A 26,000-nucleotide genomic window follows, 5' to 3' on the forward strand; every position below is an offset into this window, starting at 1 on the left:
TCCTACAGCCCTGCAGATCTATATCAGGGACTGTAAACAGTGTTTGCAAAGTTATTTGCAACACTGAGTCACCAGAAGCAAGAGGAGTTTATTATTTTTAACAGTTGAATATCTAATGAGATGAAAGGGCAAAGAGGTTCAGTATATGAAAAGTTCACTACATACAGTTACCAGTGCCAGATAACAGCCCCCCCAGCTGCTTACATCGATGTGCATTCTCATCACATCCATTGACGTTGCTTCTGAGTAGTGTAATTAATCTCTGCTTTAAAAATTGCCCGTTTTACTTCAGCAAAAATACTGCTGAAGCAGAACCAGTAGTACTTGCAACAGAAAGCTGATATCATACAAAAATTAATGTACTTTGAGAGAGGTATCCTTCTCCACAGAAATTAATATAGAATCATAAAATCATGGGATGGTTCAGGTTGGAAGGGACCTCTGGAGGTCACCTTGTCCAATCCCTCTGTTCAATCAGGAACACCCAGAGCCAGGTGCCCAGGACACTATGTTGAGATGGCTTCTGAATAGCTCCAAGGACAGAGGCTGCATCACCTCCCTGGGCAGCCTGTGCCCGTGTCACCCTCGCACTGAGGAGCGTGTCCCCGTGTTCAGAGGGACCCTCCCGTGGCCCAGTTCGTGCCCATGGCCTCTGGTCCTGGCACTGGGCACCACTGGAAGAGCCTGTCTCCATCCTCTTGGCACCCTCCCTGCGGGTATTTATAGACATGGATTCAACCCCCTGAGCCTGCTCTGCCCCAGGCTGAGCAGTCCCAGCTCCCTCAGCCTTTCCTCACAGCAGAGATGCTCTAGTCCTTCAGCATCTTGGTGGCCCCTCACTGGACTCTCTCCAGTCCATCCCTGTCCCTTTTGGACTGGGGAGCCCAGCACTGGAGCCAGCACTCCCGGGGTGGCCTCATCAGCACTGAGCAGAGGGGAAGGATCACTTCCCTCCACCTGCTGGCAATATTTTGCGTAAGGCAGCCCAGGATATCATTAGCCTTCTTTGTGGCAAGAGCAGATTGTTGGCTCATGTAAATATGAAGGCATACAAATGAATGATGGGAAGGAAAATGATCATGCTGTGTCAGATTTCTTGTGAAGCAGTGGATGATATTTTTATGTTTAAGTAAAAAAGCAGTCAGAGTTTTAAACTGACATGTTTGACCACACCCATTACATGGAAGCAGAAAGCAGGAGTAGGCAGAGCAGGAAATGCAAGACCAGTAGGCAGAGCAGGAAATGCAAGACCGTAGACACAAGAACAGATAAAGAGGACCTGTAAGATAAGTACTTGTCAATCCTGGTTGCAGGCAAGCTCTTAAGGAGGAATTTAGGAGCTTATTAGCACTTTATCTGGAACAGTTCATGATACAAACAACTTCAATCCAAACAAAGTGTGTAGGGAGATTTGAAATCTGCACACAAAACCAAGTTCTATGTTCTAGACCAGAGGAATGAAGGTCCTACGGACCGGGCAAACCCCTGCTTGGGTTGCATCACCTGACTGCAATACAGTATTTATATCAAAAAGATCAAGGGGCAGCAGGACTGCTGTTTGTGCTCAGTTCTTTCACAACTGAAATGGCACGGCACTAATTAACTGCAGTAGCCTCACATCACAGTGCAAGAATTACATGCAATCAGAAAAACAAGAAGAGACATTCACTGAAACGCTATGGACTACGCTACTCTGGGGGAATCTTTTACTCCCAGAAGAAAAACGTACACTGAAAAACGAAGTCCTCAAACATGACTATGAAAATTATTTTATGTTTTGAGCAGGTCTGCTTAACAGAAATTTAGATTGAACCAGTATAAATGCATATTCAATTAAAATGCAGTTAGGGTCTACTAGTTTGAGTATTTCAAGTTTAATGCCCCTGAATTTCAGACTTCACATCTCTGTGATTACTGTTGTTTCACAACACGACGAAGAGAAGCTGCACAATGACCTTGGAAGACTTGATAAACAGAAAAGCTCACCCCCTGAAAGCAGAAGCTAGAGTGAAAACACTACTCGGCCCACATGCCTCAAGGCCTAAATCACAAAATTGTCTAGGCTGGAAGGGACCTCTTGCAAATATAGCTTAACACCCCTGCTCAAGCAGGGTCAGCTAGAACAGGTTGTCCAGGACCACATGCGGTTTGGTTTTGAGTATCGCCAGGGAGGAAGACTCCACAACCTCTCTGGGCAACCTGTTCCAGGGTTTGACTACCCTCACAGTAAAAAAAAAAAAAGTGTTCTTGTGTTAGATAGAACTAGAACTTAATGTATGTCAATTCGTGCCCATTGCCTCTTGTCCTGTCAGTGGGCACTATTCCTTGTATGGACAGATGCTCCAGTCCCTTAATTGTCTTTGTGGCCCTGTGCAGGACATGCTCCAGCAAGTCCGTATCTTTCTTGTACTGTGCAGCTCAGACCTAGACACAGCACTCCAGATGGTGTATCACCAGAGCTAAAGAGAGAAAAAGGACCACCTCCCATCAATCTGCCAGCAACGCTCTTCCTAACACAGCCTAAGATGCTGTTGGCCACCTTCGTTGTCAGGGTGCGTTGCTGGCTCACAGTCAGCTTGCTGTCCTCCAGGACCCCAAGGTCCTGACCTGCAGAGCTGGTTTCCAGAAGGTTAGCCCTGAGCATGTACTGGTACATGGGGTTATTCCTGCTCAGCTGCAGGACTTCACATTTCCCCTTGCTGAACAAAGAAATTGCTCTCTGCTTAATTCTCCAGCCTGTCCAGGTCCCTGTGAATGGCAGCACACTCATCTGGTGTACCACCTCCCAGTTTTGTATCATCTGTGAACTTGCTGAGGGTACACGCTGTCCCATCACCCAGATCATTAATGAAGATGTTAAACAGTATTGGCCCCAGTATTCACCCTGGGTACACCACTAGCAATGTGCCTCCAACTAGACTTTGTGCTGCTGATCACAACCCTCTGGGCCTGGATGTTCAGCTGGTTTTCAATCCACTGGACTATTCGCTTATTTAACCCATACTCTGTCCACTCGTCTATGAAGTCAAGGTAAACAATACCCATTGCTGTCCCCCTGTCTACCAAGCCAGTCACCTCATTACAGAAGGCTTAAACTTGATAGTTTAAGAACAATTTCCCCCTCACAAATCCACTCTGACTACTCCTGATCACAGTCTTGTCTGTCTTGTGTTTGGAAGTAGTTTCCAGGATTAGTGGCTCCATCAACTTCCCAGGGACTGCAGTGAGGCTGACCAGCCTGTGGTTCCCCAGATCTTCCTTCTTGCCCTTCTTGAAGATAGGAATGACATTTGCTCTCTTTCAGTCTTCAGGAACATCTCCTGTTCTCCGCAACCTTTCAAAGATAACTGACAGTGGCCTTAGAATGGCATGAGCCAGCTCCCTCAGCAGTTGTGTATGCATGCTGTCAGGCACCATGGACTTAGGTATGTCCAGTCTTTTTTTAAGTGTTTCCTAACCTGAGTCTTCATTGCTCCAGACTTTCCCTCTGGTCTCAGGGGCCTGGGATTCCTGAAGGCCAGCCTTAGCAGTAAAGACTGAGGCAAAGAAGGCAGTGAACACCTTGGCCTTTTCTGTGTCCTTTGTCAACAAGGCCCCCACCCTAATTAACAGAGGGCCAACATTTTCCTTAGCCGCCTTATTGCTGTTTACTTGTAGAATCCTTGCTTGCTGCCCTTCACATCCCTTGCCAGGTTCAACCCCAGATGGCCTTGGCTTTCCTAACCCATCCTCACATGACTGGAGAGCATCTCTGTATTCCTCCTGCATTAACTGCCTCTGTTTCTACAGAAAGTTTTTCACATAAAATTCCAAATAAAGCTCTTCAACAATTTAGGGAGAATGCTAAGCATTTCATCCTGTAGTTGTAAAATATTTGCTAAGTTTGTATTCAAGTGATCTTTCAAGAACTGGCATGAAGGAGCCTTCTAAAATGCTGATGTTCCACATGCCTTCAATCAAAGGACCCCAAAAGGAGCAGACATACCCAACTGTCGTACTAATACTAAAATGGGTAAATGAAGACCTGGATGACTACAAGATGTGTCCCCTGACACATCCTGGAAATCCACATAAAGGCAGAGAAAAAAACACAATCCAGCAAAGCTGAAGCAGCAGGTACCTTCAATGCAACACAAAAATAATAAATTTGACCACAGAAAAGGCAAGTTCTCATAACCTGGAGCACTAAACTGGGAAATTGAAACCTTTTTAGAAGATCCTATTTAACTGAAAATGACAACCAGTCTAGAAGATAGTTGTTTTCTGGTGTTTTCATGAATGAGATGACTCACAGCAGCACAGAGAAGGTATACTGAGCAAGGAAGGCAAGCACATGAAGCAAGAGCCAGCTTTTAAACCTTCTGCAAAATAAAAATGAGAGTTTATTACCATCATGGCATAGTAGGAGGTAAATCTGTTAAGTATGCATTCCACTTGGTGACTTTGCAAGAAGGCCAAAGACACCAATTCTTACCACTAAATCTGGCCTTAAAAAAAAAAAACACACACAAAAAAACACAAACACATCCTCCCCCCAAACACACACACTAAATGATAACACACAAACACATTCAGTCAGGTGTTAGCTGCAATTTCAAAAACTAACCACAGTAATTAGAAGCCCACTGACTGTCACTTACCTATGACTGCTCCTCCTGCCTTAAGGTGTGTGCTTATAGACAAAAATCAAGGCAGGTCTCTGGTAACCATTTTTGCCACTCTAGTAATCATAACAGCAGCTAGATCATGAGATGCCTGTCAATTTATTACAATCAGAAGTTAACCTCATGCTATTCCACCCAGTTTGTTCAACAGAGTTTCTCAAGAACAATCCAAATGTGAAGAATCTTAACTTTATGACAGGCTTTTATACCACTGGGAGTCTCAAAGACACCACAGACCAAGGTGAGACAAAGCCTTAAAAAAAACCAAACCAAAAAAAAAACCCACAACCAACCTGCATAGCACTCTGGACTTTCTGAAGCATTCTGGGCAAAAAAAGTTCCACTCAAAACTATTCATCTGCCAGGTCTCATGATCTCATTCCCAGCAGCACCTGTAGTCAGATACAAACCTTCTCCTCTGCTTGTGAAAGCTTGCCTTACTTTTGCCAAGTTTTTTTATGTGTAGAGTCAAGCACGTCCTCTACTAAGCCAAACGCTTTCAGTTGTGTTTGGCTTGGTAGAGGACATGCTTGACTCTACACATAAAACTGTACAGCTAGAAGCTAAACTACATAAATTCATGTTAAATCTTCCTAAATGAATACCAACATGGGTGAAAAAGTTTTCTATGTCCACTGATTTCAACTATCCATTATTTTTTCTCTAAACCACACTTGCCTTATTTAAAAAAAAAAAAGCACCAGATCCAAGATATCCTGGTAACCCCTATTTTATTTCTACATCACCTACTAAGTGTCTCAGTTGTCTGTTAAGGATGTAAAAAACAGCATGACAAGTCTTTAAACATCAGGTAACAAAATCCAAGAGAGTGAAGTAATGACTAAAATAAGATTAGTTATGAAAGCATGTCACTCACCACCTTATTAGCTCAATGCTCAAGTGGAACAGGAGCCTTATACCCTACATTTAGTGTTTTCAAACCCAAATCACTGTTCAAGATCTAAGGATTAAACAATTTCTAGCTCTCATATGAACAGCACATAGTGATATGACAGTACTACTAAAACGAGTTCTCAAGAAACCAGCCAAGAAAGCTCAGTATTTCAAGGCCATCTGATGTTGTTTCAGCACAAGTGAGATACCACAGCTGCTTCTTAATCCTGAAGACCACTGGCTGAGGCCCTTTTCTTGCCTTGCTAGAACGAGGGCCTTTTGTTCTCCTCGCAGCAGTGACTTGATTTCTGAGAAATGGCTTGCTAGTCTTAAACCTTGTTGCCATCAACGTGATTGAACCCACGCTGAAGCCCAGGCTCAGTCATGTTCCTACTCTGTGGGATTGTTCCTGGACCAGTCTGTCTGCTGCTGGTGTGCCACCTCGCCTCTTCCACGCCACAAAGGCAGCCTGCAGCACGTGACTGCCACAGCCTGGCTTGCCCAGCTTGCAGCACTCTGGTAAACAAGCCATCCCCAAGGAAATCTACTCTCCTAATGCTGCAAGCCCCGACTACATCAACTTCTCCCTCAGCTACGTAAGATCACAGATTTAGCTTTTTGAGAGAGCCTCCACTGTGCTGGCGATGCAGAGCAGCACACCACATCCTCCTTCTGCAAACACTAAGGAGGCACAGAGCCCATTTGGACAGGCCCTTCCCTTTCTACTGCTTTCAGCTGACAGTTGCTAGGCTCCCAACTCAGTAGAAAAACTGTAACCATCAAGAACCACCCTGGTGGCAAAAAATAAAATAAATATTTTAAATGTAAATGTAGCGATCTATTTAATAGGGTTACAAATTGCAGCACTCAAATCCTTCTCTAGCCCCCACCAGCCCAACTCCCTCCTTATATGCACAAGTCTCCCCAAAAACAGAGCTTTGTCTGGGGAAACACAAATAGTAAACCTTACTTCACAATCAGGACTCATTTGGGTGGGATGTCTCTCTGGCCATCAGGAGCCAGACAGATTCACTGAAACATTCATCTTAAAAACAAAACAACTAAGGAGTTAAGACTACAAGCAAGCAATTGGATAGCCAAGCACAAAGCAAAGGCTAGTCCAGGTTTGGTGCCCAGCCAAGTCTAGCAGAGCGATAGCAGGAAAGAGCCTAATGTATGTGGAAAGTTCAGCTGGGAAGAGCTCAGAACAATGCATCCTCTTGGCTTGACATGCGGGAGCCAGCATGCACTAGGATCCATGGACTAGCACGCTCTAAGAACAAGGAGAGGAAGAGAACTAACAACCAGGAGACTTCACAAAGGGCAGTGCTCCCTCTCTGTAAGGCTTTGGCTGAGAGCACAAAGAACAGTTTGCATCCCAGCACAGAACACAAGGTCTCAAAGTAGGATGCACCTAAGCCGAACAGTTTTACATACCAGCCTTATAGCAAGGGAACACTGTAGAAATAAATTAGAGTGTGTATGTTTGTGTGTGTTACAAATATAGATATACACACACACATATATATAAATATATATGTACACACACACAAATAAAATAATGTACATTACATATATAGTGGTAGTCACATCACAGGAGCGGAGAAGTTTGCTCACCATTAGCAAATATCCTATGAAAGACTGTTGGTAACAGAGCAGCCCGTAAGCGGGAAGTAAAACGAGATAGAAGTCAATGAGTTGATGAAACAGCAAGCAGTTAACATCGATAGAGACAGCTAGGTCAGAATCATGGCAAAACATGGACAAGACTGAGAATCTGGCCCTGCCTCCAGCCACCTTTTTTAAAATAAATTTACATAAGGAACATTAGTGTTTCTAATTGAGAACCAGACTGGGCGAGGGAAACAAGATACCTCTGACCAAGTAGAAGATTACGGCTGACTCTGAGGCTAAGCAGCTGGAAATCCTGTTCTTTCTGCGAGTGCCCTACAGTCCCTTAGCACCCCCTTCAGCAGACAACTATCTTTCTCTACATCCCAGCAGCTTCTCCTAAGCATGGATCTTGGCAGTAGAACCCATACTTACATACCTGGCCACATAATTTAATAGCAGAGTTAATACCAAGTAAGACTCAGTCTCCTGGCACCTTGGCCTGGAACTGAAAAGAGACTCTGGACAGACTGCAATTAAATATACAATGAATCCTAGAGGTCAGGTATGTTGAAGACAGGAAAGCATATGCATCAGCTGAGTGCCTGGAGGCCCTGTTTGGAAATATACTAGCACAACACTAAACTCCCCCCTATGCTCTACTGGAAGCCTCACTCAGCATATGCTAATACATGGCCATGTCTCAGGGGCACCACAAGACATTACAAGACACTCCAGTTTGAGGCCTCAGTTCTGCTGGGGCACTCCAAGAGCTGCCCAAAAGGATTTTTAATTCAAACCCATCACCTCTTTACACCTGTGACTGGTTCTTATGCTCCCAATGAGAATTACAAGAAACATCTCCCAACGTTGCTTAACACAAGCAAGCAGCAGCATCGAACACCCTGTTTAAACACACTGTTCTCCTTCGCACTCAGAGTACATTTGACCTCCCACAGTAAAACACCTCACAACATGCTCCCTTCACAGGTCCACTTGTTAGACAATACAGATATGCACAGATGCAACATAGTGTTGCATGTGGATCCTGTGGAAGAGTACACAGAAAACAACTTGGACCTCTCACAAGGAACGTTTTCATCTGACTACAACTCCAGAAAGCAGCTGGAACATTCCAGTCTCTGGGAACAGCAGTGGCAAGTTTAAGAACTTTAGGTGTCTTTCCTATCCTCATCACAAGTTCTCCAAAGCTCCCCACTCATTTGACACTTTTCCTCCTTATATCTATTAACCCTGCACTTTATGGCACTGAAAAAAAAAAGTAGTTAGTAAATTAATGGATTATGGATGGCTTTTGCAATTAAGCAGTATGAGAAATCCTCCCTCTTTCCCACTTCCTTTTTCTTCCACAGATGACCCCCAGCATATAAAGATTTCATCCTTCTTCCCAAAACTCATTGCAATAGTAACAGCAACACCCTACTACTAAATTAATCTCTTTTCTTCCTGCAGTGCACAGGTGGCTCTAGGAAAAAAAAAAAAAAGAGACTGATCCAGAATTATATGCAGAACAAGAAAAACAGGGTCATTCCTGCTAATGCATGTGCTTCTGCAATGTGAAGTAGCAGCAAGGAGTGATAGGCAGAAGGGCTGCTCCCACACTTAAACAGGTGTTACAGGAACAAGTAAGTACCAGCCATTTCCAATGCAACACAAGTCACAGGCACTACTCTTCTAGTACATCCTCACCTAGCAGACAGAAGGATGTTTTGAAGAATACACTAGCAGCTTCCTTTCCCCAGATTTTTGCCCCACATTCAGCAAGTATTCTCTTTTGCTTAAAGTAAAGGGAAGAGGAGCTCTCAGGAGCATAGCCCAAAATGGTGCTGGGGACAGAGGCAGTATCAAAGTGCATTGAATCATTGTTCCCCTTAAATCCATGAGAATTACTGCCCCGCTTCTTTTAAGTAAACACAGAAAAGTTTTCAGATACTAGCCAGCTGTAAGAAATAACTACATGAAGGAATAAACATGGGCGTAACATTGTTAAGTGACCCCAAAGCAACTATCACTCTAGGGCCCGAACATGAATATAGCCTGTTTGGCTACTGCACAGTCAGCAGTACTAGAGAATCTCAAGCTCGAATACATCCAAGCAGTTCTGATGACGTAGTTTTGACTTTCCTAGTTGGGTAGGCACTACAGGAATAAGAATACATTCTGCAACACTGACAACTTTAATTCCAGCCTGCACTGGAGCCATAGCTTTCACATCTGGAGGATTCCTCCTCTGACCACAAGTCCACTCACGCTCACTTCCTTTTTTATTTAAGAAAGAACCAGAATCTCCCAGATAAATCACTTCACTTCTGAACACAATGTGAGCAAGGAAGTCTAAAACTGTGGAGTAGAAGAAAGTTTGCTCAGGAGCAACTGCAAATAAGCACTGTTCCTGCACAGTCACACTCCCAGCACATGTCCTCTTCAGGACTACCAAGGAATCTTGCTGAGGATAACAGTTGTTATAGCACACAGACACCCGCTACTCTTTGAAAGAGCACATCAGTCTAATTGCCTCTGTCCCTCCCACCTTGCCTAATAGAAGCAAAAGCTCTATGGAATTGCAGGGAGCAGGCAAAGGTGTAACTCTGTTGAGGCAACCGTTTGTGACCCACACTCAGAGAGCCACCTTTCTTCTAGACAGCCTCTGAATGGCACCACTGGGAGTCTGAATGCTCTTGAGAATGTCACATTTGCTGATCTGCAGAACCTCCCTCTGGTAAAAAGCCATGGCTCTAGATACCAACTTCAAGTGGTTTGTTTTTACAAACAAAGTTCCAGCTACCAATCAGAAAGATTGCAGCTGTATAGTATTTTTAAACTAAACTAGAAAGAGAAGGATCTCTTATGTACTCGAGTCTACAATAGACTTCCCATAAGTGGCCTGAATTGAATGCCAGGGAGCCAGTTGTGTTTGCCAGCACATAGGTATCCAATGTACACAACTTGGAAATTCCTCCCACCTGGACAAAGCCAAGGAAAGATAATAAAGTGAACCCTGTGATGTCATCAGCCTGTATGAAGAGCAAGATGTCACCAAGTTTACAGGCAGATAGAGAACTGAGTGTTCCTTCTGCCATGATGCAGTCTCCCTGGGTACAAGCATGTATCAGAGGTTTGTTACAGAGAAGAGAGACCCCAATTCTGGAACAAAGAGACAATACAAGAGTTCTTTGATGGAAAGAAAAGCCACAGAGGTCTGCGGTTTATGAAGAGAGGCTATTTTTAGATGACAGGCGAAGCAGAGCACTCTTTCCTGTACGCTGTCAACATCAAACCAAGAATTCACACAGACAAATGCCTACAGGACAGCAAGTGCACACTCCTTAGGTTTGAGAATACTTGCAGAAGTTGGACGACACCTTAGGTTTGAGAATACTTGCAGAAGTTGGACGACAGATAGCAAAGCTGTCACTTGAAAGGGTATGTCAAGGTACAATATAATGCATCCTGACTGCAGACAGATTTTTAGAGACACAGGAATAGCAAAGGTGAAAAAAATAGAGTATGCAAGGATGCACTGCACTGCCAGAAAAATCACTTCTTACTTATGAAATAAAACATTTCAGCACAGGTGGCTGCCTGAACAGGGCATATCTTTGCCAAACAGGCCCAAGGCAAGCCAGCATCCCGAAGTGCAGGCCAAAGTGAGTGATGCTGGATGAGGATGCCAAGACAAGCAGCTTGCTGCAGCCAGAATCTATAACCTTGATTATAAATGTTGGTTGCTACAAGAAGCACTCACGTGGCCTCAGTGGACACAGCTCTCAAAGCTTCACAACACTGGGAAGAGAACTCTGTGTGTATTAACATGCAAAAGACTGCAGAGCAGATGAATCCGAGGATAACGCGCATACAAAACGTGAAAGTTTCAGCACCATTTCTCGAGTCCATCCCTTGAGATCAAAAACTGAGGAAGGGGCTAACAAGGGAAAGAGTATCCAATATCAGTCCTTCCTGCACCTGAAGGTGGTCCAACCAAGAGTGAATTCACTACCAATCTCTGACCCGACTGATGTGGAGGTGGAGGAACGTGTGTACATACATGCCTATCATGCCAGATAACCTTGAAAGAATTAGATGCCTTCTTCTGTTTGAGCAGTTTGTCTCACAGGCAAGGGTCACCTCCAACAAGCCTTACCTGACCCAATTTTGATCAGTCCGTTGTGCTGAATGAAGATGGTGTCGCAGGTCAGGTTACCATGGATGATTGGGGGATCACAGGAGTGGAGGTAGCTAGAGATTCAGAACAGAGCACTGGTCAGGAGACTACCGAGGCTGAGGCCAGGAATCCCTGCCTTCATCCCTTCCCCATCTCAAGCAACATCAGAAGAGAACAGGAGGGCAAAGGGCACGTGCCAGGGATTTACAATAGCAGGGAGGTACAATTAAGTGATGGTACATCAGCCTCTAGGCTAGGAGAGAATCATGAAAATTAAGCAATTGTTTCTAACAGCCTCCAGAACATGGGGAGAAAAAGAAAGCTTTCTCTGACCAGTTCCCAAGAAACCCAGGGTACCAGGGGTAAAGAAACTATTTCATCCATCCCCATACTGCTAGGTGGGTGCTAAAAGGGTTCCAATTTTATACCAAAAATATCAGAGCCTTATTCTGGCTCTACTCACAGGGCATCAAAAAGGCACTCAGTGCTGTACAAGTATGATTGGCCATGTTTTCCAGCAGGCACAAATAAAGCTTTTCAGGCTGGGGTCCCAGGTACATTTAAGGCTACCTGTTTTTGCGCCCCGCTCTGCTTGGTTTTATGTTAGCAGCCAGCACAAATAAGGACTGCCAGCTCCCAAAAGCTTATTAGAACCCCAACTATTCATCAACAGCTATATTTAGCCAAATGGCAACAGAATTTTCTCTATGGAGTGGGAGTCTTGCTCTGACATCTGGGTTACTGTTTTTCCAAGGCTGTTATTAGCTACACACCAACTCTGGCTCAGGTAGAGAAAAGTCTTTAAAACCAAAACAAAACAAAAAAAACAAACATATTCTATTCAACTGGGTTGCACTAAGATGGCTGCAAAAGATCTGCATCATCGAGAAATGTATAGATCCACATCCACTTCTAACAATATCACACCACAATAATTATGAATCCACTGCATGCTACAGGGCTGCAGCCTGCCAAGACTAAGAAAATTTTCCTCACTCCTCTCACATGGAATTTGACTTCTTTGAGGCTTCTTCGCAACATCCTCTTGGCCATAGTTCGATCCAGGTTATAAAGTTAGATACTCTGGAGAGCTCCCTGATGCTCAAGTCCCACACTTGCTATCATATCAGTCACAACTGTTGGGATCTAAAACCTACATTGCACCTGTTTCTCTATTTTAGAGGCTTCAATATTGTCTAACTGAAGACTCTGGGATTGTTATAGGAAGTGCAGTTGACACTCTGCAGACCATGACTGGGATAAGAATTAGGCTGTGTGACTGAGAAGTGCTCTGCAGGCTCCATTCCGTGAAGCTTGCTAATGTTTGGCAGCACGTATATCTACAGTTTTTAATATTCTAGCACAAGAGAGGCTACACTTAAACAGATGGCTAGACTGCAAGATCAGTAACTCGCATACCTGAGAGCAGAGAGGATCTGGGTACACCATCGCTTCCAGGCCTACAGACACAGGAGCAAAAAGGATAAAAATCATTCAAGGAAGAGGAACTAGATCCATAGTTCTGTGATTTATAGCCCATTCATATGAAGGACTATATGCTCCATTCTGTGACTTTTACCCAGTACAGGTGTGTAGCAAGTAAGAACTTAGAGGATCGATACTCATGCTCAGTTTAGTTTCTACATATTCGTATGGGTCAAGAAACATGCCTCCCCTCCTAACTCCTCTCATGCACAGATGTCTTCCCTCCTTCCCGTATGCACACATGGAAAGGGACATGCCTGTCACACCATACATATGAAGCTGCAGAACTGCTGGAAACAAAGCAAACAGCACAGAACAGTTGTCCAAGAGAACCTGCAACTAAACTAGTTTATGATAATAAAAAGGAATTGCGGCCATATGTTATCACCAGGTTGCCTTCTCATCAGGATTCTCTGCTGAAAGAGCTTTCCAGGGGCTGATGGCACTAAGTGAAAATAGGCATAAGTGAAAAAAAGAGTTACCTTTTCATTCATAGTTTTGTGGTTTTTCTTTGTCTTCTTCAGGAACTGTTTCAAGCTCCCTGAAGACATATATTCAGTGATGAAGATTACCTGTAGGGGCAGTATGAGACATTACCCTCTGCTTCACTAATTACCTATAGGACATACAGTGAGAAAACCCAACAGACTGTTTGCTTTACTTACCCTGGCCTTATTCTCCTTCACATCAGCCCAGTATTTGTGGAACTTCACAATGTTCAGATGTTCCAGCTGAATTAAGTTGTCAAATACCGCTTTAACTTTTTCCTTAACAGAAAGATAAAGACATGTTACATCAGAGACCACATCAGCCCACATCTTACTTTATTCTTGAGTCTTGGTCCCCTTAAACAACACTATACACTTCAAGCTCCTATGCTAAGAACAAACAGCATCTGATTTCATCCTACACAGCACCTCAGCTGAGCATGGTTTGATCACCAAGACTAAATCAACACAAGAGCCCATGGAAATAGCACAACAACAGTTCTAGTTCTCCATCACATTTTCTGCGCAGGCCAGGCTTAAGCTAAATTTGCTACATTTGAGCAGCACAGCACTCCAAATCCAGCCAATAATCCACATGAAAGGTCACCAATATCTATAATCCCACCCTGGTGCATGGTGTGTTTCCCGCACCTTGCTGGGAAACACATCAACTTACCTCCTGAAGCTTAAAGTTCTTCCGCTCAGAAAACTGAACCTCATTCCAAACAACTTCCACACCTTCCTCTGTATCCATGGCCAGGTAGGCACTATCGATCCCTGGGACATTGCGCTGATTCACCTGTATGGGAATGATGGAGACAGATGTGAGTTCTAAGCCAGCAAGACCAGATCATTAGCATGCATCCTTCATTTAAGTATTATGAACTTTGCTCATTAACTTTTAATTAAATGAGCATTCCAGGACAGGATTGCGCACATATTTCATGTTTGGGGCATACCCAAATGCGAGTACATTGTAGGCCACATAAGCAGCAAGCCCTGGGCATATTTGAAGGAAAACTTTTGCACAAAAGCCTGTTTTGTAGTAAAAGCTTCCTTTTAGCAACAAAACATTTAGATTTTTGTTTTATGATACCCATAGTTAATTTAACCACAAAAAAAGCAAACCTTCAACCATACAAAAGGGATATAAAAAACGTCTCAAGAACTCGGACACAACTTTCTGGAGGAATTTTCTGGAAGTTGACGAGACAAAACTCAAGAGAGAGGAAACTGATCCAAGCAGAGAGAAACAAAGGGAAAGCTTTGTATATGGGTTCCTTCCTCCAACATCTAGAGCATCTTGCTGTTCTGTAATGCCTTTTACACACTTTTTCACAGGCATGCAGAAGTTAGTCAAGGTTAAAGTCCTACTGCACCAGACAATGTGCAGTGATAAAACTGGATTCCTATCTCAAAGTACTTAGAGAAGACAGAGAGTAGAATTTACCTTTTAGTTGTCAATCATCAACCATTATTATTCACCATCAACTGGCCACATACCCAGAATCACTTCACCTTCAGCTCATCCAATTCTCCCCTTGAGGTAAAAGTTAATACAGAGATTTGGCTAGCAAACCCAGACTCATCTTCCACTTATATTACCTCGAAGTCCTGGACATTTCACAGCTTTTCCTACTCATATTGTCTCACCTTCTCTTCCCTCACTAGGGATCCCATCAGCGTCCCATTTGCTGGAAGCTTCTCACCATATACAAGGGCTTCCTCAAAAGTCGCTTGGCAGCCACTTTTAACACCATCAAATTTGCTCAATTTCAGCTACAGTGTTATGCTGATGAGAACTGACACAAGTGTTCCAAGACCCACAAAACTTAAATGAATTAAACACTATACTATACAAAATAACTACTGATAACACAATATTAACTAATAAAACTAAGAGAAAGAAACCAGTTTCCAAGGGACAGTGCTTTTAACTCTGGTAGACTAGGTACAGACTAAAAGCATCCAGCTGATCATACCGAAATGCAAAAAAACTAAGGCTTGTATTTATAAAGAAACTCTGCTGTAGAAGGTAGGTACCACAAAGAACTTGTAGGTCACACTAACAATCGGCTAAACTTGAGCTCCTTATACAATGCATAATGACAAGGACTAACACAGCAATGGGACATGTACACACAAGAATTGTGAGCAGAGAAACAAGCTCACTGAGGTAATAAGTTTACTGTTGTATGATATCAACTTTAAAAGTTTGCACCATAAACACCTGTTGATTGGATACTAAACTGGGAGCTGCTGTTGACTCTCTTGAGGGACAAGAGGCCTTGCAGAGGGATCTAGATAGACTGGAGCATTGGGCAATCATCAACAGCATGAAATGGAACAAGACCAAATGCCGGATTCTGCAGCTGCGACGGAGTAACGCCAGGCACAAGTCTAAACTGGGAGAGGAGTGGCTGGAGAGCAGCCCTGCAGAAAGGGATCTGGGGGTGCTGGTCGGCAGCAGGCTCGATAGGAGCCAGCAGTGTGCCCTGGCCAGCCGAGAGGGCAAACCCCATCCCGGGGCGCATCAAACACAGGAAAAACAGCCGGTCAAGCGAGGGGATTGTCCCGCTGTATTCAGCGTTGGTGCGGCCTTCCCTGGAGTACTGCGTGCAGTGCTGGGCCCCACCATTGGAGAAGGATGTGAAGGTCCTCAAATGCCTCCAGAGAAGGGCAACAAAGCTGGTGAAGGGCTGGAAGGCAAGTCCTCTGAGGAGCGGCTGAGGACTCCGGGTTTGTCTCGTTGGGAGAGGAGGAGGCTGAGGGGCGACCTCCTTGCTCTCTGCAGCTTCCTGAGGAGGGGACGTGGAGAGGAAGGTGCTGAGCTCTTCTCCCTGGGATCCAGGGACAGGACGCCTGGGAATGGTTCAAAGCTGTGCCAGGGGAGGTTCAGACTTGACACGAGGAAGCATTTCTTTACTGAGAGGGTGGTCAAACCCTGGAGCAGGCTTCTTGGAGAGGTGGTCGATGCCCCAAGCCTGTCAGTGTTTAAGAAGCATTTGGACAACGCCCTTAATAACGTGCTTTAACCTGTGGTCAGCCCTGAAGTGGTCAGGCAGTTGGACCAGATGATCCTTGTAGGTCCCTTCCAACTGAACTACTCTATTCTATTCTGCTCCATCAGCAGCATGACAACTTGGACTGACAGCCAATCAATATAGGTGGGATTCTTTTTTATGATCTTTCAAGGGAATCCTAACAGGCCCAACGACATTCAATATTCTGAAATTGCAGACGACACACTGGAGTGATAAACAAGAACAGTATAACTAGAGCGATACAGACTGCTCAGTAAACTGAGCAGTAAATTACTGTGATAAAACCAGATGCAATGGGGTAACACAGGTAGGAATAAAAAAATATAGGCCATAATTACAGAAAGACAGCCTGAGCTACAGAAAATAACTATTGAAAACAATCACAGGAGACAAGCAGTTTAGCATGAACAATCCCATTCCCTTCCCACCCCTCACCTCCTGCATAACGAAGGGGTGAAAGGTCTGAGATTTGATTTAAGGAGATATTCACCACACTTATAAGAATGTGATTTTCTCTCTCTCTCTGTATATATACACACTGATACCAACACCTAAATATGAGGCCAGGCCTGTTATGTTTCACCATTAAAGAAAGCTGAAAGAATGAAGATAATTAAGGACAGAACATTTATTCCTTCAAATTTTACTATAAGAAATACCTTAGGGATGACAATAGTATAAGAACACCTAGTACAATTGATAAAGCTGAATGCCAAAAGGCTTTAACTTAAAAGCTTAAACAAGCCCCCAGTCCACAAAAATGCAGGTATGTGTTAGTATTGCAGGGACAAGGTAAAAGCCATGACTACCAACAGCCAGTGCCCATGCATCCGTCTATATTCTCTTCCTCCATCATACTTGCTGCCTATTCAAAGACCTTCTAGCTTTACTGGATTAATTAAGTCCTCAAGTACCGATAACTACTCAAAATCTGCCCTGATAATACAGCCAGTAGACGTGGATTTATCATATCTTCTCCCATTTCTGGGCAAGTTTACCAAACGTAAATAATTTCCATGACTCATAGGCAATATTCCAGGGTACCAGATATGACTCACGACATCAAACCCATCTGACATCACTGATGGTAATTCTCAGTTCAAGAGGAGATTCAACAGCTTGGGCAGAAGAGTAAAAGGGGGAAAATGCAGACAGACAACTGAAAAAGCAACAGCAAATTCCTCCTTTGTTCAGGTTGCCAAATCACTGTTCCACAACCCTCTCCATGCTCAGCAAAGCGGAATCCTAAGCCCCCATGAAAGCATGTTCTGGCACTTGCCCTGTATCTTCCCGAGGGTTACGGCCAGCCGTTGCCTCCGAGCAGCTATTGGTGATTGATGGATGGCTGCAAGCTTAACAGGTCACAATTCAGAAGCAATGTAGCAGTTAATACTATTGTAAACAGAGGTAGTTGTAGGAATATAAATTTCAACTTCTCCACAAACCTGACTGAGCAAGAGGAAATAAAATGGCACATTCAAAATGCTGCCTTCCATGCTTTGCCCTGAAGGGTAAGGAGTGCAACCACCAACGTACATAGCCTGGTACACCCATGCCCTGAAGAGACAACAGAAATACTGTTCTCGCCCTGAAGAGTGCTCACAACCTGGACATCAACACAGGATGAAGATGATGCAGGTTCTCTCCATACCTTGCCCTAACTTCCTGCAAGGTTCGTCAAGTAATTTAAGGCTGTTTTAACTTGTTTAATTTTCAGTGGTCTTTTATGACCCTGACCAAAGAAAACAAGCTGCCCATGAACTATGCTGATGAAATGACAAAAGAAGACTGGCTCAAATAAAATACCCCGTGTTCCTAGAGATAATGTATTACTCTGAAGTGTTTCTTTCTCAGAAAGCCCACGTAGACTAGGCAGCTTTTAAGCTATGAAATAAGACTTTAACTGAACTCAGTCTTGCATGAATTTTTGAAGAAAGACAGAGGAAGCAGTTCCACAGAACCACAAAAAATTTACAGAAGAAATACTAATGTAGCTCTTTGTCCATATAAACAAGAAGTAAAGAAACTCAAGAAGCATTTCAAGTGAATTTAAGTAATTAAAGGGGAGTGGGGGAAAGATTTAAATGCTGTTATTTCAAGGCATAACTTAGCTCTAAGGGAAAAAAGTTTGAAAGATATATTTCCCTTAGGCAGGTTATTCCAATAGTCCAATGCATATTTTTTCCATAGCTCTCAAACATCTGGATACCTATCACTGAAAGGACACAGGCTTTTGGAGAGACATTCTGTAGTTCACATGATCTGTCAATTTAAAAAAAAAATACAGCCTAAGCCACAAGTGACAGCAATGATTTACAATCAAGAAAAAAATTATAAAAATTGGAAAAAACCCACAATAATTAGAATATCAGTACAGAATGAAACTGCACCTTGAAGAAAAGGGATCAGGAATGGCAGCACATCAGGCCAAACACTTACAAAAAGGAGTATATATAGCTAAGAGTAGCATCAGTATGTTAAAAAGTTACCCTGGCCACTTGTTTAGGCCAGAGAAAAAGGTCAAAGCTCTGCTCAACCAGCTTGGTAAAAGCTTGAGAACAGAGATAATACACCTACAGAAGACAGTAGCTGGACCACAGAGGAACATTACTTCTCATTGAACTGTGGCGAAACAAAAAGTAGCATATTTACCAACAGAAAGAGGAAACAAAAGCAGCTGTCTCAGATTTGAAGCTAATCTAGAGTGGAACAAAATCAAAGAACACAAGATCCACTGCAGGCAAAAGGAAAAAAAATCCAACACAACAAAGAAGCAAACCTACTTCACGTTTTAATTTAAATGGCCTTTGCAATTATACCTGTGGTAGTAAAATGCTTGAAAGGTGTTAATTCAAAAAGAAAACTAAAATAACTGGTTTAATATAACAATCTCAAGGAAATGAAATATCAATTATTACCATGGCTATACAAACCAATTCATACGGCAATCAAGAGTATAAGGAAAAGAAAACGTGACCATCACCAAGGCAACAGTTGGTTCTTCTAGACAGCTACGCACTGGAACAAGTAATAAGATAAAATACATTACCAATAAGGTTGTCTGTGTAACCAAATGAACAAATCTTGACCATTTAAATACAGAGTTAAAAGCCTACCATGAGTTGGAGCTTGCCCTCCCTTGTAATTGCACATGCAACAGCTCAGGAGACACAGTCTTGAGAAACAAGCCAAAACCAGACATACTTTTTAAGCACACACAGTAAGTGTCCCTGCCACCTCCCAGAGATTCCTGCTCCATGCTAGCCCACACAGCTGGACTACAAAGGGCAGAGCACAGCTCTGAGCCAGGAAACTGTTCAAGGAGCCCAGTTCCATCCTGTCAGCGAGAAGGGCAACTGTTCTGTCAGAAAAGCAGTGAGTTTTGAATCATACCACCGTCACGCAGACTGTAGCCCAGTGGCCAATCCAGCCTCTCCAAAAGCATGTTGGCAGTTCTGGTTAAACAACATACTGAGGGACAGGCTTCACTAAAAATTCATGTCAGATAACTCTCCAGTCAGTAGATTACCAGCTTAAAAACCAAGCCCAAACCAAAAGTATGGCAAGAGTCAAGTTGCTCTGAACAGAAAGAGCACCGCTCTTGATGTCCCACAGGGAAACATGCATAATCCCCATCCATTTAATAGATAACAGAAACAAACACATAAGTTGCCTACTAGGAGCCCAAAGGGACAAATGCTTAGTTTCATCTGGTGCTTTGAAACAAATGAGCAATCCAATGGACTCAAAGAGAGTTCAATCTTACTGAGCTGCGCTATGTAAGTAGGAAGAGGCAATTAATTCCCCATCCCTAACTCCCAAAGGGAAACACAAACAGCACAGCAAAATAAATAAGGGAGGGGGAAAAGAACCCCGTATCCTACAAATAAAAAACATTCAGAGAAAAGTCCATCAGGAAGGTTACAGTAACTCACTAGTACCTCTATATCTACTGTACTATTATCACCCCTGTACCATTATCAAAACCCTCGTCAAACATACGACACCAAGGACGTAGCACAGATAGTTCACATCCCTAAGGACAGTTGGAAATATAACTGACTGGGAGGTTCAGAAAATTCTCAGTACTGAACCCAGGAGTAGTAAGCTCACATGAGTGCCAGTAATACAAAACACCATAAAGAGGGGAAAAAACAGGATAAACTCCAAGTTAGCTACATTCATTCTGTGCTAGCCCATCCTGCTATTCTGTGACACCTTCACTTGGTAGGGAGACCTTCAAATCACTGCAGATAACTGAAAAACACCACTTAGTCTTAATAGGTGTTAAAAGATCAATATTAAGAATTACAAGAAAAGGAATAGAAAATGCCATAAAAATTGGTATACTGCTATAAGTACAAATCTTGAATAGGCTTGTAAAAGTCACTCATGGCACACAGAATATTAATAGAAAGTAATTATTTCATATTTCTGATAATACAAGAGCAAAAAAGTAGCCAATGAAGTGATCAAATATCATATTTTAAAGAGAATGATGAGGAAGCACTTGATCCTGACATTATATATATATAAAAAAATATAAAAATTAAACTGTAAAGCTGACTACCATGGGATATATATCAGAAGTAAAAAGGGCTGCAAGTTGAAATTAAACTAGCTATCTGAAATGTGTGCATTTGTGACTACTAAATACAATGGTCCACATACACTACCTGGCTCAAATTTCCTCAACTCCTGATTATTGCGAGAATGTGTCACAGCAAAACATCTTAGTCTTTTTTCCATTCTTCTCCTGTTCACTTTCTTATTTGGTGGTTTAACAGCAGAAGCTCTGGCTCTGCCACCTAAACATGAAAAAGCTAGAGCAGAATTCCTCATTCATGAGGTACTCATTTTCTGTCTGGAAGGGGAGTATTGTAATTCCACATTTTCTCTTTATTCTTGCTACTGCTGTAATCACAATTTTTAAAGTTGTACTTTTCTGCCTTCTGCATTGTAACAGTTGTTCACTCAACTCCAGAGAGAGCTGCAGAAGTCTCCCTGAAGTAACAGGCCAAAAAAGTTTCATCAAACTGCTGTGGAAAGATATCTGGGTAAGGGCTATTCAAAGGAGAAGCAAGAACCATGTCAGTGATCAGAACCATCACAACAGGGCAGGGAACCCAGACAGCCTAATCCATGATGGATGAAACACTGAACTGAGGACTCCCAAGGCCACAAAGGTGAGCAATTAAGTCATTGTTCCTATTAGGAAAACCCACCTAGGCAATTCAACAGGAGAAACTCCTTCAGCAATATTATGCAAGCCATGTGGAGACGCTGTGTAAAGGAATACAGGACTTATAATAGGATGGTGGAGACGGGCAATTTTGGAATCAAACAAGAGGATTTGGGCACAATATTCATGGGATGTTTGAGGGAAGGGCCAGAAGTGTGGAAAGAGAAGGATCAAGATGAGTCACTAGCCAAGTCCTCTTCCTGATCACCATCACCTGAACTGTCTTTGTATTAAATTATTTTTCAAACTGTTTTCTGTGCAAGTGTGCTCCTTACTTTCTGTGTATCTGCACATGCAGGCACACAGATCTGCTAGTGAACTGCAAGCCAGACTAGGCAGAAAGTTAGGACAAGAGGTCTTGGGGCCAGATTTTGCAGAGATACGAGGGCCCGGGAGACACTGTGAAATGGGATTTTCCCTGAGCACTGATCTTTAGAAACAGGATACGGTTATTCATGTCACCTGTGTTAACATGGGATGCTTGGAGAAGTACCATGCTCCCATTTGTGCTAACCTATTTGTGGCTGGCCATGCTTTCACCGTGTCTCAGGATCTCCCACGCAGCCTCACTGCAGGCAGGATCTGGAGTCTGAGACAGCGAGCAGCCTCTCACCTCCACTGGCCCAGCAGCAAGTTCCTTCCCAAGTATAAGCCTGGCTGTAACATCTGACCCCCACCAAACAGCATCAACCACGACATTGTGATCGCTTCCCCTGGGCCTCCCAATGCAGGTCTAAAGAGACAGAGGTCTGACAAGGGGAAAGCTTTGATGCTGCTAGTAAGCTACACGGACCATGTTATTTTTAGAACAGCTCTGTAAAGAACGCAGAGCAAACCCTATCACTCGGTCACAGGCAGCTAGAGTGTAACTAGCACCTCTAACCACCCAGGAAAGCTAGAAAAGCAGCAGACAGCTGCTCTGGCTGCACCTGCTCCCCCACTGAGGCAGCATCAAGACCGAGAAGTGATGCTGGCTGGGGCGGCACTAAGCAAGCTGCCAGCTGTCTGTTACAGTCAATAAGCAAGAACATACTGGGTCTGCAGACAACAGGCCCAAGACAAAGTCTCAATTCCCTCTACATCCTGCAGTGCCCCTCATCTCATTCAAGCACATCTCAAGGGTTCATTCCTTCCAGGAAGCCCCCAGATGAGCCAATAAAAATTTTAAAAAGCTGCACATACTCCCTCTTTTGAGTATCTTCCCAATGGTCAAGTAAAATCATAAAGACTACAGCATGGCATTGGTTTTCTCCACCAGCTGGAAAGAAGCAGGTCCATTGCCAAAGCCTGTCAAAAAGCTGGCAGCCCTCCTAGCACTAGTTTGCTTTCAGAATCTCTGCAACCCATCCTCTCTCCAGGAGCAGAATCCAAAGCTCAGAGTGTCTCAAATACCACCTTCCCAAGGAACAATGCCTCACTTTCCCACATACAGAAACTCAGACATGTGATAGGAAAAGAAAGACTGGTACTTATCTTTTACTACCTCAACAAGTTTCCTTCCAGTCACCACAGCAGCTAAGAAACCAGACTCAAGCATCACAGAATCCAAACACCCAGTCTATTGGCATTTTCTCCCGAAGAATCCTGCACTCTGTCTCCTTGAAGAAATGTAAATCCAGAGGTGCAGAAGTCAACCACCGGCTCCAGATTAAAAATGATTCAAGAAACTAAGACTCCCACTAGGAGTGAAAGGACAACAAAGAGGTAAAATAAAGATGCAGTAGACCCAGCATTTCATTTCATGTCTTTCCGGGTTCAGCTCATCATAAACCACAGCTCTTTCCTTAACATTTCATAGCGCTAGCATGGATCAAGAGCATATGTTAGCCCAAGCACTAAAATTCAGCTGTAACATCCCGCCACCTAGCCATCAAGGGCCCCCTGAACGGGTGGGAACCACCTATCCAAATGACAGCAAGGTCTTTCACAAGAAAAGGAGACGCAAGCTAACGGCAGTGTAGTAAAGACAGTGGTGCGGCCTGTATTAATCTTCTGAACTTCCAGCCAATGGTATACAATGAAGAACAGGAAGACTGAACGCTGAACTCTGATATACCCACAGGCACAGTGCCTGCTGCCTCAAATACTGGTCCTCAAGTTCTGCACCTGACCTGAAACCCAGGTCCACATGGAACTTCATCATCCTATCTTAGTCTGCACGTCATAGTAAAGGAAGCTATGAAGGACTGCACTTTTCATCTAGTTTACCTGACAGTGGAAAATACTAGAGAGAGGAAAACAAGAATTAATCAACACAGCAACCACTGTATGCACAGACACATTTATATACAAGAGATTTGTCTCCAGGGATGAGACAAAAAAGAACCTCTCAACCTCAGCAGCCACTGAAGTGGGGGCATAACGTGGAAAGTGCCCCAGCAGCTGAGCTTGCAAAAAAGTTAGTAATACGTCAACCATGGGACAACAACAGACAACCACAAGGTCACTTCTTTCTCAAGGGAGGTTGTTGACAGCTAGCAAGAGCTCAAACATCACCTTTCAGCCACCCCAGAAATCACCCCCAAGATTTCAGAATCTGTGGGAAAGAAGCACAACCCCTGTATCTGCCATCTGCACAGGGCTGAGTGAGTCAGCACTTGGGCAAGTTCCCCGTCAAGGGACTGAATGCAAGCAGGACTGCAAGAATGGTACAAGGTTTTCCCACTAACCTTGAGCAGCCTGACATATCCTCAGGGAAAGGGCAAAGGTATTTAAGCAGAGACCAGTACCCTTTCTCCCATTATCTCTCTTTTCTCCTTTAAGTGCCAGGCTTCACATCCTTGCAAAGTCTTCTGTATCGCAGAATAAAGCGGCATTTGGCAAGAACTGTACCACAACTGACTACACCTCGCAAGGAGCGTGCAGAAGAGGAAGCCTAGCATACCAAAGTCTGCTTGGTCCTCTTCTCTCTCTTAACCATAGACATGTTCATACACATACCTAAAAGGGAACCTGCTTGTTCCCACATCCACAATATGATACAGATTCATTCAACAGCACTAAATGGGCTATTTACTAAGCATATTACAAAGATGACAACAAAGCATTTATTATAAAGTCTTGGCTTATGCAATCACACAGTGTTTTCCTACCCAGAAAAGGCATAGAAAGACATCTGGTCAAGAGATAGCTATTAAACACATGACAAACTATAGGACCATCTAAGTCTGTGAATGGTTAAGTCCCTCCCACTAACATGAGCTTGCCAAGCCCAACACAGTAATACTGGGCTCAAAAGTTAAAAAGATTCTGCTGCAGCAGAGCGCAAGTTTTCCTACAATTATGTTTGGACCACTTTTCTGTATGATCTGCGTAGGTCTCAGGGACAGCAGGCACTGAGTCCAAGCTCTTGGATTCAGGTTTAATACTAGCCGGTGACAGGAGTCTAAAAATGAACTGCAAGCGTGTCACTGCAATCCATCTCTGTTAAGAAGTTTCCATTCCTAGGGGGCAGAGCATATAATTCTGAAGATACTTGGACAACCCAAGAAGACTAAATTATGCATGCATGCTGACTGAAAGAAGAAAATGGAGTGTCACATGGGGACAGTGGAAAGAAAAGCCAAAAGGAACCAAGGCAAGCACAAGCTTGGAGAGCCTGTCAGCCTCAGTCTCTCCCTCCCGCGATTCCCCTAACCTAAAGTTGTGAGCATAGAGCTGAGGCTCTATGCCTCTCTGTCATGAGACAAGATTCCCCTGTTAAAAGTTTATCTTCAGCTTCTTGCAGAGGCTAAATCCTCACCTTTGTATATGTCAGGAGAGCAACCAGGGGCATGGTTACAATTGCGGAGAGGTATTCAGCTCAGGTAGGAAAGCAATACAGTTTGCAACACACCAGGAGACCTACACTTGCAATATATACACAGCAGAAGGAGAAAGCAGATTGTCACAGTCCCTGCAGCACTTAAGGACAGGAGAGATACCTGAAAACACTCACCTTAGTTATACAGTGCAGGAAAGAGCAGAACAATACTAAGTCTTGTCTTGTATAAGTTGTTTAACCAACAGAAAATAAGTATCCTATGGGACGAGCCACATTTACCCTCCACCCTCCCCCTCCCAGCCATCTCACTCTGGCAGCAACTTCTCCTGTAAAGTATATCAAAGCATGACGATATGCACTATTCATTAAACGTTCCACAAAGAAGAGAATTCTGGGAAAGGTAAGTGTTCTCTATCTAGTTAAAATAGGTTCTTAGTTAAAAATTTCACCGTAGCATTCAATTTTAAAAGACTACTCAACTTTCAAAGCAATTACACACTTTGCCCTACAGAAGGTCCCTGCCTCTAGGAAAAATTACGATCAATGAACTCAACACAACTCTTTTTTACATTTGAAGTTTAAGCAGGAATAGAACAGAATACTTCAGTTGGAAGGGACCTACAAGG

General features: G+C 43.5%; 1 protein-coding gene across 2 annotated transcripts in view; it reads right to left on the minus strand.

Annotated features, from left to right (window-relative positions):
* NRBP1 (nuclear receptor binding protein 1) overlaps positions 1–26,000 on the minus strand; it is a 43,549-nt gene that overhangs the window by 12,854 nt on the left and 4,695 nt on the right. For both annotated transcript variants that reach the window (XM_072858042.1, XM_072858041.1), the window contains exons 3-7: positions 14,002–14,124; positions 13,503–13,604; positions 13,320–13,409; positions 12,772–12,812; positions 11,332–11,426 (exon numbers count right to left, since the gene is read on the minus strand). In XM_072858042.1, coding sequence (XP_072714143.1) covers positions 11,332–11,426; positions 12,772–12,812; positions 13,320–13,409; positions 13,503–13,604; positions 14,002–14,124 — 451 coding nt within the window. The remainder of the gene's footprint in view (positions 1–11,331; positions 11,427–12,771; positions 12,813–13,319; positions 13,410–13,502; positions 13,605–14,001; positions 14,125–26,000) is intronic.

Source organism: Ciconia boyciana, chromosome 3, assembly GCF_034638445.1.
Source record: "Ciconia boyciana chromosome 3, ASM3463844v1, whole genome shotgun sequence".
In the NCBI taxonomy this organism is placed as follows: domain Eukaryota; kingdom Metazoa; phylum Chordata; class Aves; order Ciconiiformes; family Ciconiidae; genus Ciconia; species Ciconia boyciana.